Raw genomic sequence first — 20,833 nt, forward strand, 5'->3', positions numbered from 1 at the left:
TGTTTCATTTTTATCCTTCATTCCTCAAGGAGGCACTGTTGCTCAGATGGCTAAGAATCAAACTGGACATCCTGTTAAGTCTATTGACTGTGGCTCTAATCTACATGGAAATTCAACTCATCATATCATACTGCTTTTCTCATTGAACAAGATAGGAAAGCAGAGACTTAAAAAATCAAATGGTGAGATGTGTTCCGTTATCACTGCCAAGTAAAATCACATTAAAGTGTCCTTTGCAGGGGAAAAAAATCACAAGTGGAACAGCTGTTTGGTGTCCTACATTGTTGTATTTCTTTAGCTAAGTTATTGTCTCAAATATAATCCTGATTCCTTCCTATGAACAGAACATTCTAAATAAAACAAACCTTCCTTTTTCTTTTTTCTTATTTTTTGCCATCAAAATACCTTAGATTAGGGGGAAAAATTAAACCTTTATTTCTTTTTTTAAAAATATTTTTTATTTTCTTATAAACATATAATGTATTATTAGCCCCAGGGGTACAGTTCTGTGAATCGCAAGGTTTACACACTTCACGGCACTCACCATAGCACACACCCTCCCCAATGTCCATAACCCAGCCACCCTCTCCCTCCTCTCCCTCCCCCCGGCAATAAACCTTTATTTCAAATGAAGTGACTTTCTTTTTCACTGTTTCATAACTTGTATTATTTTTTATTTTTTCTAAAACTAGGAGTTTTCAATCATTTTTGTTAACATTAGTCTAGGAGACTAGTTAAAGAATTTATGGTCTCTCTCTATAGTGGAATACTTCATATAGTATAAGAGAATGAGGCGACTGAATCAAGGTATGGGAAGATCTCAAAACATATAGTTCAAAGGAAAATGCAATTTGGAAAAAAATCATAGTTTGTCTGTTCAGAGGCACACAGGCTGGAGTGGGTGGATGCCTGAGTTAACCGCAAAGCTCTTTCATAACAGACTTTGCTACTTCTACTGGCATCTCCTTCCCTACTGGTTACAAAATCACAAATACGTGGCCCGTGTGCTCAGGCTCAGAGCACAATAAGTTAGTGACCCCCACCATTAAGTCCAATGGCATGACAGCCACTGACCTCAGCTTAAAAATACCACTGGAGGAAAATGTATTAACTAGTGTGCCAGACTGGAAATGCCAAAGATATCCAATGGGGGGGGGCGGATTATAAATTTGAAAAAGGGAACACCTGGGTGGCTCAGTTGGTTAAGCAGCTGCCTTCGGCTCAGGTCATGATCCCAGCGTCCTGGGATCGAGTCCCACATCCGGCTCCTTGCTCAGCGGGGAGCTTGCTTCTCCCTCTGCCTCTGCCTGCCATTCTGTCTGCCTGTGCTCACGCTCTCCCCCCCTCTCTCTCTGATAAATAAATAAAATCTTTAAAAAAAAATTTTTTGAAAAAGGAAAAGCTTCAGGGAAGAGGCATAATTTCTAGCAGATCTTAAAGGAATGTTGTAAAAACCAAACAAATGGGGTAAGGCGCAACCACTAAATGTTTTTCCATTCGATTAATATACTGTGGTCTCTGGATATGTAAGTGGCCAACATATTTTTACATGTGACCTTAGTGAGCTACATCAAAATCTAAAAAACACCCTGAAATTTATGAAGACAACACAATACTCTAAATAACGACTATCAAGTTTTATGGCCACAACATCATGAAGAAAATTGTAGACTTTAGTTCCTAGAGGAACAGTCTACATGACTGAATTTCATGTACATTTAAGTTACTCCGTTGTTTAAATGTTCCAAAATAATAAAATCAAACTAAAATAACCCTCATGATATACACTTCAGTGTCAGTCAATGTCTTGGAGGAATTAAAAGATACAAAAAAAGTAAATGTATAACTTCGCTCAAATACCCACATGTAGAAGTTTAACTTACTTAAGCAGTATTACTATTCAGTAATTCATTACAGTACCTCAAGGAATTCTTTGAACTTGTCCATGAATTTTTTTAAAAAGCTCCAAACTGACAAAAACCTTAGCACCTCACTAACTAATGATCTATAAAATTGCATAAATGATCTTTTGAGTCACTGATTGTTGACTCAGAAGTAAGGCTGCATTACTGAGTAACTTCTTCTAAGTTAACCAAAAAGTCAGAGAAATTATACAGGGTTTATAAAATCTCTAGCCTTTTATGATTTAATATACCCAGGTATGAAGTTACTCACTATAAGGCATAAATGAAAATTTCTCACAGAATTCCCCCTAATACCACGAAGCTCTCATATAACACAGAGAAAGAATTTTCCAAGACCTCTTTTCAGCTTCCAGTGTTGGCCCCCCACAAGCCTTTTTTTCACAAAGTAATCAGAGTGAAATTTTAAAAATATCAAACAGACCTTATTACTCCCTGGCTTTAAACTTCTCCAGTTTTCCCAGTACACTTTGAAATAAATCCATCTCAGAGCCCATGAGGCCCTACCTACCTCTCGACTTTATCTTACATGATTCTTCTCCCTCCTTGTGCTCTATCCAACTTGCCCTTCTGTCTGTTCTTAGATTTGTCAAAACTGTTCTACCTCAGGGACTTAACACTACTAGTCATTTTCTCTGCCTAAAAATGTTCTTCCCACAGCTGAATCGATAGAGGAATTCAAATACTACTTCCTTAGACAGGACACTGGCCATCCTAATAAAAGCAGCACCCATTCACTCCCAGTTTGGTCATTTCCTATCACATCCTTTGATTTTATTTTAAAACCTTCACATCTTCACGTCTCTCCTCAACATGCTCATATTTTCCTCTACTTTTGTGAATATATGGAGTGTATCCCTAATAGCTATTTTAAGTTTTTGGCTAATTCTATCATCTGAGCAAAAAGCAGGCTGGGTCTGCTTCTATTGATTGATTTTTCTCCTTATTATGAGTAAAATTTTCATCCTTCTTGGCATGCCTGGGAAAACTTGACTGGATGTCAGAGACACTGAATTTTGTTTTCATTTAAATCATTTGAAAGCTTTTGAGTTTTGTTCTCTGATGTAATTAATTTACTTGGGAAAAGCATGATCTTTGCTAGGTGTTGCCAGGGCAGCCTTTATTCCTGAGCTAATCTGGTTCCACTACTGAGGCACTCCCCTACCTAGGATTCTTCCTGGTGCCTTGGGTTTTATGGGGTTTCTGCTCTGGCTGTTGGGACCAGGAGCCATTCTTAGCCTTGTATTTGTCAGAGGACTATTCTCAGCCTCCCCCTTTCTCATAGTTTTTCCATGTCTGTTCAAGATGGATCAACAGGGACTTGATTTGGCCTTCCTTCTCAAGCAACTAAAAAACTGAAGAGAATCTATGAGATAATAATTTTCAGATACTAGATAGTAGGCAGCAAAGGGCAGTAAGCCCTAAAGGGGTAAACTGATAAGGGGAATCCTATACATTCCCCAGATTCCTGCTTGGAGTTTCAGGCTAAGTGTGAGAAGGAAGAGTCCAGGTACAGGCCAGTCATCTTCCAAAGATGAGGAGATGGAGTCGTGTGGCTTGGGGAGAACTGATAGGCAGAAGTACTGGCGGGACGAAAGCTAGAGAGAGATCTGCAGAGGTTCTCATTTATTTCCCTTTCAGGTCTCACCACCAAGTGACATTATTCTCATTGTTTCTGTATTTATTAAGTCTTTTTCTCCCATTATATTGAGTCCTTGTCTGAGTCTCATTCCCCACCTAGAATGATGTCTGGCAGATGGTAGGCATGAAATAAATATTTACTAAATAAATAAGGGGAGAGGAATTCTTGTTTTCCCTGTTTACTGTTCCATGTCCAGTGCTTACAACAGTCCCTATCACATAGCAGGGGCTCGATTAATATTTGTTGAAGGAATGAAAGAATAAAGAAAATAAAATGGTGCCTAAAAAACAGAAGGTATGTTCTAAATCCCTGGAGCTTGGTAATCAGAGGACAGCATTTCATCAACTAAAGGAGATTTATATCCATGTGTAGTCCAAAAAAAAAAAAAAAAAAACCCAGCATAAAATTCTGGCTGTCAATTTTCAGTTAACATGACCATATCTAAGAGGCTGTTCACCAGGCATATCAACAAATCAAATGAAACAAATTTGAGCCCAATTAAAACTGTGCCCATTTATCATTAACTGAGAATCAACAGCAAAAATCTTTGAGTCTAGATCTTCACTTCAAGTCCCACTAAGAGGCCTTTAGTCCATAAAGACATTAAGTTTCCGTAAGCTTTCCAAATACTTATGCCCACAAACTTGTTTCAACAGAACATAAATATATTGTCTTTAATACAATTCAGAAAATATTTACTGAGCACCATCTTGTGAAGCTTCTGGCAGTTAGCTGGCTGCTGGGTCTTGCTACTTATCTTTACTCAAAACATCGCACTTACAGTAGGCAAGCTTTTACTTGCCAAAGATCTCTGCGCAGCTCTTATCTCAAAGTAACAAGGGTGAGGCTAACTGTATTCTGTTCATTCTCCAAGAGTTCTGGATAAAGTTGGAAGATGTCTTATACCTCTAGGCTCTTGAAATTAGAATGTGAAATACCAGATCAGCTATCCCTGTATATAGAACTGTACTATATATACTGTATATAGAACTAACAAACTAGCTATATCTCCATATATAGAACTAACTCACATCTATTATTTAAAGTCTCTTTAAAATATACAAGTGATATACAGCTGACCCTTGAATAATGCAGGGGTCAGGGGCATTGAACCCCTGCATAGTCCTAAGTTTTGACCCCCCAGAATCTTAACTATTAATTGCTTGCTGTTGACTGAAAGCCTTACCAATACCATAAACAAGCAATTAACATGCACTTTGTATGTTATATCTATTATATAATGTACTCTTACTTTAAAATAAGGTCAGATAGAGTAAAAGTTATTAAGAAAATCATCAGGGGGGCAGCTGGGTGGCTCAGTAGGTCAAAGCCTCTGCCCTTGGCTCAGGTCATGATCCCAGGGTCCTGGGATCGAGCCCCACATCGGACTCTCTGCTCAGCAGGGAGCCTGCTTTCCTTCTTCGCCTGCCTCTGCCTACTAGGACCCTGAGATCATGACCTGAGCCAAAAGCAGAGGCTTTAACCCACTGAGCCACCCAGGCGCCCCATAAATAAAATCTTAAAAAAAAAAACCAAAACGAAAATCATTAGAAAGAGAAAGTACATTTATGGTGCTGCACTATGTTTATCAGAAAAAAATTTCCATTTTTAAGTGGACTCACATAGTTTAAACCCAGGTTGTTCAAGGGTCACCTATAATTTGCATCCTCCAACTGCTCATAAATATTTAAAACAGTGAAGACTATTAGATATTCAGGTCCCAACCAATTTCCCAAGTAAAATGCAGACTCTTACTAGCCCAAGAAAAAAGCAACTACAGTGAGTTTGTCTCACCTTTTCTCGTTGGTCAAGGATGTGTGATGCCGTCGCTGTCATGCACAGCAGTATCTGCAAAATCTTCGGTAAGTATGCACTGATCAGATGACTGATGTTCTTTAATACTGTTTCAAGGCTATTTAAGATACCATGCTGACGACCTAAAGGAAGAACTTTAGACAAATCCAAATCTTCTACTGCTTGAATGACTGCAGAATGACACTCTCCTAATGAAACAAAGATATCATGTAAAAGGAAGTATTACTTACTTTCTAATTACAGCTTCCTTTTTTCAATTGGAAATATTAGTTACTAATTACAGCTTCTTTTTTTCAATTCCCTCAATGATAAAGTATTTTCTAGAGTTCCAATGATTTATACCTGATAATATACTTTCTTAATGTATTTTCCTCTGATTTTCTTACCAAATTCAGTGAACTAGGCATGGGAGGTTTTAGTATTACCACACTACAGACGAGGAAACTGAGAATAAAGGAGAAACTTGTGCCAGAACTAAATCTCCATTCTCATCCTATTTAGACTAGTCCCCCAAACCTGAAATAGCATTAGTCTTTTGTTCCACCTAGCAACTCCCATGCATTTTTCTCACTCTCAGCTTTCACTGTCTATGTTGACTTGGGCAGTTTCATAGAAAATGTACTGCCTGCTACATTAGGAGTTTCTAGAATACTGAAGATCAAATGTTTTCTCTCGACACCACTGATGAATAAATAAAACAACACTCCTTTATAAACTGGCACCAAACTGATTTCGTAATTTACTTGAAAGACTTGAATTGTTATTGCTTGAACTTTACTTCAAACCACTGGTATGAAATCATGAGCTTGCTAATTCATACACCTAAATGCTCTATCCAAAAACAGTATCATATATAGCTCTCCTCTTACAATGGAAGCTGTTTCATTGAACAAATGCCTTTGTCTTCATCAAAGCCAGCTTCCTTCACAGGGCAATATTACACTAAACGAAAACATTTTAACAGCTGAATCCATTATCATAAAAAAAACCCACAAAATTTCATACAACATATAACCGTACAAGTAAATACCTGTGTTTGCCTAAAACAAAGCGATTACGGGGTGAGAAAGAGATTCTATAATCAGAAAGATCTACCATTTTCTAGCTGAATGGTAAGCAAAATAGTAAACTCTCTAAGCCTCAGTTTCCTCATTGGTAAAATGGGAACAGTCAAGTAATGATACCTCGGGTGGTTGTTTTATGGATCAAATGAGTTGGATGTAAAAGGGCCCATCATAATGTTGGGCATGGAGTAAGCACTCAATAAATATTAGCTATTATTATTAACTACTAACATTGCATACCAGAGAGCATTTTGTCTCATTGGATATACCTATACTATTCACTTTAGATGGTGAGGTTAAGAGAATAAATAATTACTTTTCTATTTTCAAAAGTATCCAGGGTACAGGAGGTATTTAACAAGTCATAGTCAACAGATGAATGACTCAGTGAATAAATAAATACTAAGACAATTAAAATTAATTTCTCAGTATGCCCTAAGTTTCTAAGGAGAAACCTATTCATTCTATCTGGGTAAGTACTATTTTTCAAATGGCCTAAATGCACAACAACAAAATGCACACTTCTTTTCTTTCTTTCTTTCCTTCTTCTTTTTTTTTTTTTTTTTTAAATTTTATTTATTTGACACAGAGAGAGAGCTCAAGTAGGCAGAGAGAGTGGGGGAAGCAGGCTCCCTGCTGAGCAGAGAGCCCGATGCAGGACTCGATCCCAGGACCCTGGGATCATGACCTGAGCTGAAGGCAGAGGCTTAACCCACTGAGCCACCCAGGTGGCTTTCTTTTCTTTCTTATTTTATTTTTTAAAAATAATCTCTACACCCAATGTGGGCCTCGAACTTACAACCTCAAGCTCAAGAATCATATGCTCCACAGACTGAGCCAGCCAGGCATGCCCCAAAATAAACATTTTCTAAGCAGGGGCTTACTAACCCATGGATGATGATAATCCCCAGGATAAACTGTGAGCTCCACCTAATTCAATCAAAATTTAAAATAACTAACTCCACTTCAGCCAAAAGGCCACCAATGAGATTGGGAGGAACAATCCCATTAGAAAGATGTCTAAGAGCATGGGAAACCTAGCCAGAGACATCTTAAGTCTGCAGGAGAAAATACACATTCAAAGTAGCAGAAACTTGAGAACTACCATTCTTGAAGTGCTTCACAGGTTCAAACAGCAGGTCTAAGAATATCTGAATCTCCTCCGGTTGGGTCCCAGCAAGGAACCTCAGGACAATGGACATGCGGGTGCCTGAAGCGGCTTTCCCCTGAGTTTTACTGCCAGTCTTATTCTTCATTCGGCCATACAAAATTCTAAAAAAGCCAAAAGAACATTATTTTGTTTGCACATTAATCCTAAAATACAATACTAGTCATTCTGTTTTCCTAAGAGGCTAGAATAGCAGCAATAAGACAGACTTAAAAGGTTATTATAAAACAAGTAAGGATGAAAATAGAAATTAGATATTTAACATAGAAAAATCAGAAAAATGGGGTGCCTGGATGGCTCAGTGGGTTAAAGCCTCTGCCTTCGGCTCAGGTCATGATCCCAGGTTCCTGGGATCTAGCCCTGCACTGGGCTCTCTGCTCGGCAGGGAGCCTGCTTCCCCCCACTCTTCTCTCTACCTGCCTCTCTACTTGTGATCTCTGTCTGTCAAGTAAAATAATAAAATCTTAAAAAAAAAAAATCAGAAAAACAAGAGCAACAACAACAAAAAAAACCCCAAACAACAAGGCTGAGGGAAGCCGGAAGAAGGAAATAATAAAGATAAAAGCCGAAAGGTGGTTCTATGTAGGAGGAAAAAAGCAGTAAAATAAGCAAGCCAAATGAAAATGAAAATACATAGATTAAAAGGAAATAAGTGAATATAATGTTAAGTAAAATAAGGAAACCTGAAAGTCTTAAATGTGTAATCTTCTGGAAAAGAAAAGAAAACAAAACAAATAAGCAAAAGGAACTTAAGAAGAAAACTTGAATAGAACTAATCATAAGTAAACATGGGACCCATATAGTTTTTCAAATGAATTTTTTAAATTTTCAAGGAAAACATTCTCATGCTATAAAGTTTCATAGCTAAGAGGAAGAAAGAACAGTCCTTTCTCTTTTATGAAGGTGGTATAATTGTGATAATGAGATGGGTTGAAGAACAAAAATAAAAGTATAAAATTATATACTGATTTGCTTACAAATGTAAAACCCATTTCTTTAAATACAGTATCCAGTGCTGCATTAAAACAATATTAAAGCCAAATAAAGATTTATCCCAAGAATGCAAGAATCACTAGTAAAGCCTATTGGGCTGATATAGATCAATGGCTCACAGAAAAAGTTAATATAATCATTTTAATACATGCTTAATAGGCATTCTAATAAAATTCAACTATCCATTCCTGATAAAATACCGCCTAGTGATAGGACTGACTTACTTTCTTAGTATGACAAATGTTAATTTATAATAAATGTTACTACTTTAACATTCAAAATTGAAACAGAGTGGTTTTTTAAACTTTTCAATATTAGGACCCCTTTATGCTTTTAAACATTTTTGAGGTCTCCAAAGAGCTTTTGTGTATGTAAGTTTTATCTATCGATATTTATCTTGGTAGAAATTAAAATGAGTTAACATAAAAATTTTAATGAAAAATAATTTTATTTTCCAAATCTCTCCCCACCAAAAATAGTGAGTCTAAAGGCATGTTTTACTTTCTTTTTTTTCACATTTCTTTTTTGTCTTGCTTATTAGAAAATAACTAGATTTTCCTGTTTCTGTAGTCAATCAACTGTAACATATTATAGTTGAAGAAAATCCAGCCTAAAATACATATGCAGTTGGAGAAAGGAAAAAATATTTTGTAAGCTTTCAGGTAATTCTTTGAGATCATTGTGGATATCCCACTTTGATACTACACCAAACTTCAACAAGTGATTATTTCTTAAATATTATTTATTTATTTATTTGACAGACAGAGATGACAAGGAGGCAGAGAGGCAGGCAGAGAGAGAGGAGGAAGCAGGCTCCCCGCTGAACAGAGAGCCTGATGTGGGACTCGATCCCAGGACCCTGGGATCATGACCTGAGCCGATGGCAGAGGCTTTAACCCACTGAGCCACCCAGGCGCCCCAACAAGTGATTATTTCTTAAAGGCTGGTTGCAATGCAGAATCTGAAACCATATTAAGAAGCTTTGTGATCTGTTACGTTAAAATCCGCCTACCTATCTTACACTTTGAATGGATCTTTAGCCATGAATGATTCTGTAACCTGCATCGGTTATCTGGAAAACATGCCATTCCATGAGACAACTCGTATTCACAGAGTTATGCACACTTCCTACTTTGTCATATAAAACAATAAAAAGACAACTACTTAGGGCTTAAGATTCACCAAGAACATTAAATGAAACGAGCTTTTTTTCTTTTCTTTTTTTTTTTTTTTTAACTCCAGGTTGTGGTAATGAAGCCACTGTCCTGGTAAGTGCTAAGGCACCACCAGTTTTACCCACTCTTTGTTTTGTGATCTCAGCACAAATATAGGCACCATGGAAAAAGGTAAATTCTTAGTAGTATTCTAAAAAAAAGCTCTAACCTCTTGTACCCCCTGGAAGCAGCTCATTGACAGCCCCTGACAAGAAGGAGCAGACCGAATTTTAAGAAGGGCTGCTCTAGAATCATTACTGTTAAATCCAGAGCAGTAAGACAGGGATAACTACAAACACTACCACCACTGCTAATTCTGCTCTGCTGTGTAGATTACCTATGTAAATTAAAAGACAGAAAAAAAGAGGGTTTTTTTTTTTTTTAATCATAAAAGAACACAAAGTTAACTTGACTAACATTTTCTACAGGCCATGGGGTTTACCTTCTGGCAGGGGAGACAACTGCTAAGTAGGAGGTTATGTCACACGATTGCGAGGAAAAATAAAGCAAGGTCAGGGACTAACGGGTGAATAGAGGAAGGTGCAATTTTACACAAGGTAATAGAGGAAGGCATCCTGACAATACGACATTTGAGGAGAATGAGTGAAAAAGAAGAGCTAGTGGTCATGTGTTCCAAGCATAGGGAACAGCAGGTCCACTGTCACGGAAGTGGGCTTTGCGGGGGGGTGGCAGCAAATGCATGGTGTGGCTGGACAGGTAGTCGGCAGCTAGGTCATACCAGGCTCTTGAAGGAGGAATAAGGACTTTCTACTTTATTCCCATTAAAATGGAAACTCAAAGGGTTTTTTCTTTTCCTCCCCCCCCTTGAAAAAAAAAAAAAGATTTTATTTATTTATTTGAGAGAGAGCAGAGGGAGTGGGAGGCAGAAGAAGAGGGAGAAGCAGGGTGTCCAGGGAGCAGGGAGACCAACCTGGGACTCGATCCCAGGACCCTGAGATCAAAACCCAAGAAAAAGGCAGATGCTTAACTGACCGAGCACCCAGGCACCTCCTCAAAGGGTTTTTTTAAATAGGAAACTAACACTTTGATGACTGTTACTATTACTTTTTCAACCAAGAAAATCCATTAAAAACAATTAAAACTAATAAGAAAGGTTTGTAATGTGGATGATTAAATAATCAACACCAAAAATCAATAGCTTTTATATCTCATAGTTATATACCCAATGAATTATTTTTACTATTTCTCAATAATAAAGCTTAGAGGAACAGAGGATTTAATTTTAACATTACTGTTGAAATGACTCCATGGCAAGATCTTTCTTTATGTTAGGAACAAAATATTTTAAAGTAAGTCTCTATAACAATTTGATTTCCCCAAAAGGTTTAATTAAAAAAATCAAAATAAAATAAAATAAGTTTTTTTATAATAAAATTAAATAAACAAAATAAAATTTAAAAAATCATAATCCCTGCAAAAATCATAGCGGTATATTCACAATTGTTTTTGTAATCAACTTGTAAACAAATCAGTTTTAAACAGTATAAATACCTCATCAGAATAGGAAACAGATCGGCTCGGTGGGCTGTTTTCACTACTGTATTGTCTTCAGAAATGCTAAAATGTACAATCTCTTCCTTAAAACTTTTGTCTTCAAGCAATCTTTGTAAGTTTTCCCTTTAAAAATGGAATATAGCACAAATCATCACTTAATAATCAATGGTACTTTAAAAAAATGCAATGTAGTACAGTAATATGTATAACAGAAATTGGAATATCTATGTTGATATGAAATGAAATAAGAATATCTATGTTGTGGTTGACACCTGTAAAGGAAAATTTTCACAAAATGACAAGTTTTCAAATTTTAAAAGGTAAAAGTGATTATGAGGAATTAAGACTTAGCAATAATTCAGCTGTTTAAAAGAGATTAATATAAAAGCTTTCTTCAGTTCTTATTGAGAGTGAATCATTATGATTCCCTAAGTAATCATTAAGATTTTGACATTACTAAAGCAACAAGAAATGATATAACCTTCTCAACACATACTTATCAATTAGTAGTCTCTTTACTACCTTATTATCTAAAAAGGAAAAATTTTTAAAACACGAGAAAAGAAAAATTTTTAATACACAAACACACTTTCAATTTTCATTTCTTATCTGAAAATAGCATTATGACTATAGTAGAAAAAGGAAATTTCCAGGCCTTCAGAAAATTATTTTAGAAAAGGCTCTCAAGGCAGAAAGATAAAAAACCAGCCAAGGAAAGCGCATTTCTTTAGCTTCGAATAACTTACCTGTAAGGGAGTATATGTGGATGCTTATATGTCATTATACAATCCAGGGTTATTTTTTGCACCATTTGATCTTGATGTAGCAACAACTAAGAATGATATTTTATAAAATAAATTAATGAAGTCACATATACACACACCATGGGATAGTAATTTACTTGTGTTAATTTGCTAAACTAGGTTTCTTATCATCTAAATTTTTAGATGTGGGTTAAAGCTGATTGCTGACAAGAGCCTTACATCTTCCTGGAGGTACAGCATGAATAGAATACATGCTAAATGGAACTAAATGGAAACAAAACTCTGACCCCTGAATCCCACATGACAGACCCTCCAAATCCCTTCATAAATTTGAGTTTACAGCAAGGCTGGTCCTGTGATGAGAGAAAGCTCCCGCAATGCTGTGAAAGCTATAGTGGTCAGTAAGATGCCAGGAAAGAAGACCCTGGGATAGAGCCTAAGAATTCTGCTTCTTGCAGTTTTGAACTCCAGCTTTATAAACAAACTGTATCTGAATTATGGGCAGAACAAAGATAAGTTCTGCTGAAATCATGTAAGTTCCACCTAAAAAACATCCAGATGAAGAAAGGAAATTTTGTTTCCCTAGATGGCTTAGAATGACATCCAATGTTTACTCTGCTTCTGACATTAAATTTTTTCTGCAATCTTTTCTGTAACTGAAGATCTTGTTATTGTGAATGCAACAGATTCTTATTCCAACTATCAGCTTTCACTCAGTGTAATAGATCCTGAAATCCCGGCACTGCATAAGCACTACCTAGAAGTGAAAAGTAGCTACCTTTTTCTGGCATAACCTCCACTGTTAATACAGCTGATCAATGTTTAGTCACCCAAAATTTCTTTAAAATTAACAATTATTAGTACAGTCTAAAACTGTTTCTCAGGACATAGAAAATAATTATTAATTTTTAAAACACTGTACTTAAAATGCACACATGGGCCCTACTCACCAACAATTATTAAAAATCTAAAAATGATTTTGGTAAAATAAATGAATGACAGAAAAGTCAAAAAGAATGGCTGTGACAAGGATTTATTTTGCTTACCTGAAGATACAGCTCATATAATTTGGATTCCAGGTACAAGGCTCGTGGATTTGAAAACTTAGAGAAAACTTGTAAATGAGCAATTAATTGCCTAAAAAAACAAAACCAAAAACCATAGGTTAATACAGAATTAAAGAACAGAGACTTCCTTTTTTTCTTTTTTAGCCAGAGGGAGAGAGAGCACATGCATGCAGGGTGGGGTGGGGGCACAGGGAGAGGGAGAGAGAATCCCAAGCAGGTGTAACACCCAGTGTGGAGCCCAATGCAGGGCTCTATCTTGTGAGCCTTAGTTTATGACCTGAGCTGAAATGAAGAGTTGGATGCTCAACTAACTGCCACCCAGGTCCTGTCAGAGGTCTTCTTTCCTTTTTTTTTTTTTTTAAAGATTTTATTTATTTATTGGAAACAGAGAACATGACAGAGAGAGCACGAGCCAAGGAGGAGGGGCCGAGGGAGAGGGAGAGGCAGACTCTGTTGAGCAGGGAGCCCAATGTGGGTCTCAATTCCTAGACCCCTGAGATCATGACCTGAACTGAAGGCAGATGATTAACTGACTGAGCCACCCAGGCACCTCATCCCCAGAGATTTTCTTAAGATGACAGTGCCCATCAATTTTAGTCTTTTCTGACAAATATACCAAATGCCTGCTAACTATACAAAGAAGCTTAAATTATTCTCCAGAAATTCTAACTCTCAGGCTGCCTTCCCCTGAAATCCAGGCTGCCCCACTCCAGAAAATCATTCAGGATGTGTTCAGAATGCTTTAAATTAAACCAGACACAGGAAGAATTAATCAAAACAGTGATATATTTGCAAAGTTGAACACAGAAAATTTCTGGAATGATTCCTTATCTAGTTTCTATGCAATAGACAGGAAGGTGGTAAAATATATTCTTCCTCATTTTCATATGACATAAACACTGATGTGAGGAAGCAGAGATCCATATTTTGATAACCACAGCTTTTGCTTACTAAGAAGGAAGAAGAAAGAACAACACACTGTGGTCAAAAGTTAAATATGGAGATGTGACTCCAAGCCAATGACATCATCCACTACAAGAGACCAAGAGAGCTTCTACTATAATTACTCACTTGACTTCTTCCAGAAAGCTTTAAAAATACTTAGGAAACAAACTGTTTTCTCCCTGTTTAAAATTGATAAGATGTATTAGGGCTTTAAAGAAAAAACCCAAATGAATAAATTCTTAACAATTTGGAGAGGTTTTATTTCCCTGTCTCAGGAACAAAAGCAGGGAGAATGAAGAGACAGAAACCAAGCAGCATTGTGTGGTATTGACTTTGAGGAAAGTGGCTGAATGCTTCAGAGTCTCATTTTCCTCATCTTGACAAAGACAAGATCACCTGGACTTTGTAAGGATTGAATGAAAAAATAAGAGTTGCAGGGCCTCTGTTCCTAAGAGTTTAGTAAATAATGCTCTTCTTTGCTCTTGGGCAGAAAAATGCACAACTGTAAAAATCCTACGGTTAGGGGCGCCTGGGTGGCTCAGGCGGTTAAGCGTCTGCCTTTGGCTCTGGTCATGATCCCAGGGTCCTGAGATAGAGCCCCGTGTCAGGCTCCCTGCTCAGTGTGGAGTCTGCTTCTCCCTCTCCCTCTGCAGGCCCCCTCCTCATGCACTCTCTCACTCTGTCAAATAAATAAATAAAAATCTTAAAAAAAAAAAAAATCCTACTGGTTATTACAGGGAAAATAATCTGGAAGTTATAACCTTTTTACATATGATACAGAAATGGGGGTAAGGTAGCATTTCTGCTTATATTTAGCTTAAATGCCTATGATGGTTAGTCTTATGTGTCAACTGGTATAAATTATAGTATTTAATCAGAACATTAAATTACATGTAATGAAAGACTAATCTATGTATTGCAATTAAGTATTTTGTAGATGTTCACACTTAAAATCAGTTGACTTTAAATAAAGAGGATTAAGCAGAGTTGCACAGTGGAAGTATGCTGGGCCCATAAATAAAGAGGATTACCCCCAATAATGTGGATCAGCCTCATCCATGAGGTCTGAAGAGCAAGAAGTGGTGTTTCCCAGAGAAGAAGGAATTCTGCCACAAGACTGTGGCATAGAAATCCTAGTCTGTGAATTTTGTACTCAAGACTATAGCACTGGATCCTTCCTAATTTTCCAGCCTGCTGTCTTGCCATACAAATTCTGGACCTGTTGGCTCCCATAATCATGTGAGTCAATTCCATAAAATAGATCTCTTTATCCACACACACACATACAAACACACACACACACACACCACACATACACACACCCCTTCATCCTCTTGGTCTGCTTCTCTGGAGAGCTCTGACTGATACAATGTCCCTATACACTTACCACTGAGTCACTACAGTTTTACTTTTAATTTTTAATTTTTTAATTTTTTATAAACATATATTTTGATCCCCAGGGGTACAGGTCTGTGAATCATCAGGTTTACACACTTCACAGCACTCACCAAAGCACATACCCTCCCCAATGTCCATAATCCTACCCCCTTCTCCCAAACCCCCTCCCCCCAGCAACCCTCAGTTTGTTTTGTGAGATTAAGAGTCACTTATGGTTTGTCTCCCTCCCAATCCCATCTTGCTTCATTGATTCTTCTCGTACCCACTTAAGCCCCCATGTTGCATCACCACTTCCTCATATCAGGGAGATCATATGATAGTTGTCTTTCACTACAGTTTTACAAATAAACTTTTAAAACTTTCTTTCAAAACATCCGTTCCTTCCCCCCAACATTATATTTTTATGAGCCATGTAGCCTTAAAGAGCCAAAGAGAGGGGCACCTGAGTGGCTCAGTCAGTTAAGCATCTGACTTGCGATCTCAGCTTAGATCTTGATCTCAGGGTTGTTGAGTTCAAGCCCCACCTTGGGCTCCACGCCCAGGGTGGAGACTATAATAAAAAAAAAAGTCAAAGAGAACAGAAACCAGTTTCCATGTTTTCAATAAATACTTGCCAGTGAGAAGCATATTCCATGAAAGATTATAAATTTGGGATTATGAATGTACTGAGGTGGCCCTAGGAATGTGATTACCAATTTACTTACATTTTCAATGGCATATGTTAGCAATATTCTAAGTTTTGCTACAAGGGGCAGAAAAATTAAGATGTGGACCTCATCCTTAGAGACTTTCTGATTTACAAGGCAGATCTATAAAAAATTAACGAATATCCAAGGAAAGGAGAGGCACCATGATAGAGGCATGGATGGCTCTTCGAAAGTCTGAAGCCGAGTTAAGAGAACTTTCAGTTTAGGAGACAAGAAAAGCTTCAGTGAAGAAGCAGCACAGGAATTGTTTCTGGAAGTATAAGCAGAATTTCAGCTGGCAGAAATGAGTCAAGAGCATAGCAGAAAGGGGAGCACACAGCAAAGGTCTAGGAGTGAGAAACGAAGAGGCATGACTGGACAGATAGCTTATTCATTTGTTCATCAAAGATGAGGACTCATCTTCTGCTAGCTACTTGCTGAGGACATGAAGCACAAAATAGCAGTCTTTGTCTGACGGGGAGTAGGAGGGGACAGAACGCTCAAGAGATCTGCCAGGGAGAAACAGAAGGAACTACAGTTTCAGGACGTGCGGCCATGTTCTTTCTTGCCCCGGGGCCTTACACACTGTTTCCAGAGGCTGGCAGAGTCTGTCCCTGCCCCAGCTGCCTGGCCGACTTTCATCTTTCAGCGTCAGTGGGGCCCTCTCCTTTTTAACAGTCTTCTAGTGGTAAAATAAGTCACTTTTTTAGTACATTCCTATAATGCCTTTTTGTTGTTTGTTGTTTTATATCTGTCCTGTCCTTGAACTCCTTTAGAAATACTTCTGTGAAAAAATTCGACCAAGCATCAGACTGTGCTTCCTATGCAGTGCAAGCTAAGTACCCTTCATCTTTGCAGCCCAACCGTTAGCAGAAGGCACTCAATACCGCTGCTGAATGGATGAACCAATAAATGGCTTGTGGGAAGACTCAACAAATGCGTGCATCAGACTGAGATCCTAAGTTTTAAAATAACACGGTAGCACCAGTACACTGGATCCTTGCTGCCCCAATGCAGTCTTCAAGTATGCTGCAAGAACTTCTGAAAGCCTGATCACCTCCACTCTTTCCAAGGTTTCTTAACAATTTAGGTTAATGAACAACCCACAGAACAGGAAAGAGAATGTAGAAGCATGAGGAAAAAAAGGCAGCCAGGAAAGAACTCAAAAGGCCAAGTAAAAGTGCTGACACGTTTATTTATAAGAGAAGAGATGTTCCATTATGTGGTCCCCCAGCACAGAAACACGACACCTGGTGCCATCAACGTGAAGGACAAAGGTCAAAGAGCATTCAAACACTCCAGGCCCACTGCTCTCAATGTAGAAACAACTTATGATTAGATGACCCCCAAAGTCCCTCCAATTCTAACAGTCTGAGGCTAAATAAGAAAAAAATAATAACAAGCAAGTAACCAAAAAACTCTGAAGACTGTAAAAGACAGTCTCCAGGATATATAGCACTTAGGTAAGTAATTATCTGGGTGGTTCACCTTGTCCAAGGCTCTGTCGCACACAGGCCATCAGAGGTTTTTTCCCATTTCTCCTAGAACCTTGGACTTATGGTCTGTCAGCAGCGCTGAACTTACTTTGCTGCAGCTCTTCTTGTCTTTTTCTTCTGTGAGGGTTCATCCACGGGCGCCACCTCTTCCTCCAGCTCTTCGGCATCTCCAGCAGCAGGTTCCTCTCCTACTTCTTCTGCTGCCTCGCCTTTGGCTTTCCTTCGCAGATCCTGGGTTGGAGCCACTTGCAGGTCTGCCGGGTAATACTCATTGCTATAGTGGAAAGAGAGGAAGCCGAATTTCCTCACTCTGTTCATGGCAGCTGGATGCACGGCCACGGTTCAGAGTCAGGCACTGAGGAGTCATCAGCGGCACCTTAGCCATGCCTCCTCACGTTAGTCTTTTTTTATTCAGCCCCGCTTAAGTACCCTATTTGACAAACCTACCACTAATGGCAGTTATGCTTTTAAAAATCCCACTGTTAAAAATATTTTGGACTGAGTTGAAATCAGTGTCCCTGTTTCTGGAACCATAACTGGAGGAAGTGGTGTAGGGTAGGATTATATTAAATAACTAATTAAAGTATAGCATTAAGAACATGTTGGTCACTTTCCACCAGAAACATTCTGCTTTGCCAATGTCCTTCTGCAAAAATACAGTGCTGCAACGAAATTCAGTCCTCTGGATGTGGTCTGGTAAGACAGATGGAATGGTCAACTCTGTTGCTTTAGGGGGCAGTCACAACATGACACAGACTCAAACTGAACGTACAAGCCATGAAAATCAGCAAGTTTTTACCTTTTGTCTCTTCAAACCAAGCTTGTGCAATTGGTATTCACATTTATTTTTATTAAATTCTATCCCTTTAATTGTGGCCCACTGTTTTAAGTAACTAATATCATCTTGAAGGCTGTCACATAGTGCTCTGGTTTTGTGTCACTTTAATTCATTCATTCAGCAGTTATTCATAGGTCTTCACTCAAAAATAAACTGATAAAATAACATGTTTGAGGACAGCAACTTATCAACACATAGAAGAAATTCCAGGTTAACACATGTTAAACTCCAGGTTAGTACTTTAAATGATACCTGGAGAGCTGGGATGCTAAGCCATATTCAGCTTTGTATTCTCACCCAGCAGGATCCTGCACTTAACACATTAAAAATGGATAAGTGAATTAAAATGAACAAAGTTGCTCTGTCAGTTATAAACCATACCATCATCTACTTAATGACATCCCTGCTATATTCTCAACACTCAATTAACCTTACAGGACATATTTGTTTAAACCTTTTCTCCATGAACAGCATGTTCACTCATGTTTGTTAAGTGAGATAACTCACACAGAGTGCTTATAAGAGTGCTCCTAGTACACAGCAAGTACTCATTAAACGTCACCTATTATCGGCGTATTATTGTCGTTGTTAGTCATTCGTTGTTAGTCATTCTTACTTCTGCTTTGGTTCCTTCAAAGAACGGTTACAAGGGATTCACAAGCTCTAATACTGAATTATTTGAAACATATTTAGATATATAAATGTCAGATCAAAAACTAAAATATAAAATAAAATAAAAGCCCATAATATATTTTGAAGTTGGAATTAAAGGTGACATTTGAGTTTTTACTTGGCTTGGATCATCTATAAAAGTACTCGCTACAGGTAATCATTGCCAACTAATTTTAAATATTTTAAAAAATTGTGTATCTTTTAAAAAAAAATTGTGTCTTTGGTCTCTAAGTCTTCTTAAACTCAAAACCACTTGCTTTTACAGGCTCCTCTCTCCATCTCTAATAATCCGTTTGTAATCTACTTCTTTCTTAGGGAATAATTTGGAAACTTAACATGGTAAGAAATTTATTTGCTAGTAACACTCTTAGTCCTAGCTTGCATAAGCATAGCTCTATGCACACAAAACAAATAATAAATATTATTTTAATGATCTTCAAAAAAAGGCAAAGAAGCTAAACATCACTATTTTCACTATTAAAGCCTGAGGAGTCAGGTGAAAAACCATTACTCTTCTCCCATGGTATCTACTGATCAGCCCGAATCTTTGCTTATAACCTTTGCCAGAATGAATTATTCATGTAAACTTTTCTACTTATGCATTGGATCCTATCTTAACTATTCAATGACATGACTCCAGAAATTTTATTCCCTTTCTTGCATTACATATCCCCCCTATCCGTCCCCCCGCCCCCCCACCTTCTGGATCATTCATACCAGTATTATACAGATATATGATGTCTGAATCTTAAATAGCAACCTAGCAAAATCAGCTCTCTGCTCCCACATCTCCCTGCACCCGTCTGCTTCTTTTCTGTAAGAACTGTCTATACTTGCTGTTTTCATTTTTCTTCTTCATTTCTTTTTAATCTCATTTTAATCAGGCTTTCATCCCTACCAGGTTAACCAAAACAATTCTTGTTAAGGTCACTTCTAAAGCCAACGGTCAAGCCTTATGCTTCATCTGACTGATGCCTCAGACACGTTTGGCCCAACTGATAACTACCTCATTGAAATACTTTTTTTTCACTTGGCTCCTGAGGTACTATGAAGTCTTGGTTCCTCCTCTGTCGCTGGTTCCTTATCTCCAACCTCTGAATATCAGTATCAGTCTTCGGAAGTCCTCTCTCTCTGCATTTGCACTTTAGGTGTGGCCTCATTCGGGCTCTCCTAACTTAAAAAAATCACCTGTATACTGATGATCCTCAAATTTATAATCTTTAGGCCAAACCTGTCCCTTCAGCTCAAAACTCCAAACTCAACTGCCCACTTAACACCCCTACTTAGATGTCTATTCAATATCCCAAACTGAACACGTCTAAAAATGAACTCCCAATCTTCCCCACAAGCGTGCAAACATGCAAACATCTGCAATCCTCTCAATCTCAATAAATGGTGACTCTCTTCTTCCAGTCACTCAGATCAAACCCTTAAGACACATGCCTAGGGGCGCCTGGGTGGCTCAGTGGGTTAAGCCGCTGCCTTCGGCTCAGGTCATGATCTCGGGGTCCTGGGATCGAGTCCCGTATCGGGCTCTCTGCTTAGTAAGGAGCCTGCTTCCGCCCCCTCTCTCTCTCTACCTACTTGTGATCTCTGTCTGTCAAATAAATAAATAAAATTAAAAAAAAAAAAAA

At 38.0% G+C, this 20,833-nt stretch overlaps 1 protein-coding gene across 1 annotated transcript in view; it reads right to left on the reverse strand.

Annotated features, from left to right (window-relative positions):
• The window catches only part of UTP20 (UTP20 small subunit processome component), a 96,958-nt gene that overhangs the window by 43,705 nt on the left and 32,420 nt on the right, over positions 1-20,833 (reverse strand). Inside the window, exons 22-27 of the mRNA XM_045084792.1 lie at positions 17,778-17,963; positions 13,144-13,234; positions 12,080-12,165; positions 11,331-11,456; positions 7,549-7,715; positions 5,359-5,567 (exon numbers count right to left, since the gene is read on the reverse strand). Of these exons, the coding sequence (XP_044940727.1) occupies positions 5,359-5,567; positions 7,549-7,715; positions 11,331-11,456; positions 12,080-12,165; positions 13,144-13,234; positions 17,778-17,963 (865 nt within the window). The remainder of the gene's footprint in view (positions 1-5,358; positions 5,568-7,548; positions 7,716-11,330; positions 11,457-12,079; positions 12,166-13,143; positions 13,235-17,777; positions 17,964-20,833) is intronic.

Source organism: Mustela putorius, unplaced genomic scaffold, assembly GCF_011764305.1.
Source record: "Mustela putorius furo isolate JIRA1106 unplaced genomic scaffold, ASM1176430v1.1 tig00000788_pilon_pilon_pilon, whole genome shotgun sequence".
Taxonomy (NCBI): domain Eukaryota; kingdom Metazoa; phylum Chordata; class Mammalia; order Carnivora; family Mustelidae; genus Mustela; species Mustela putorius.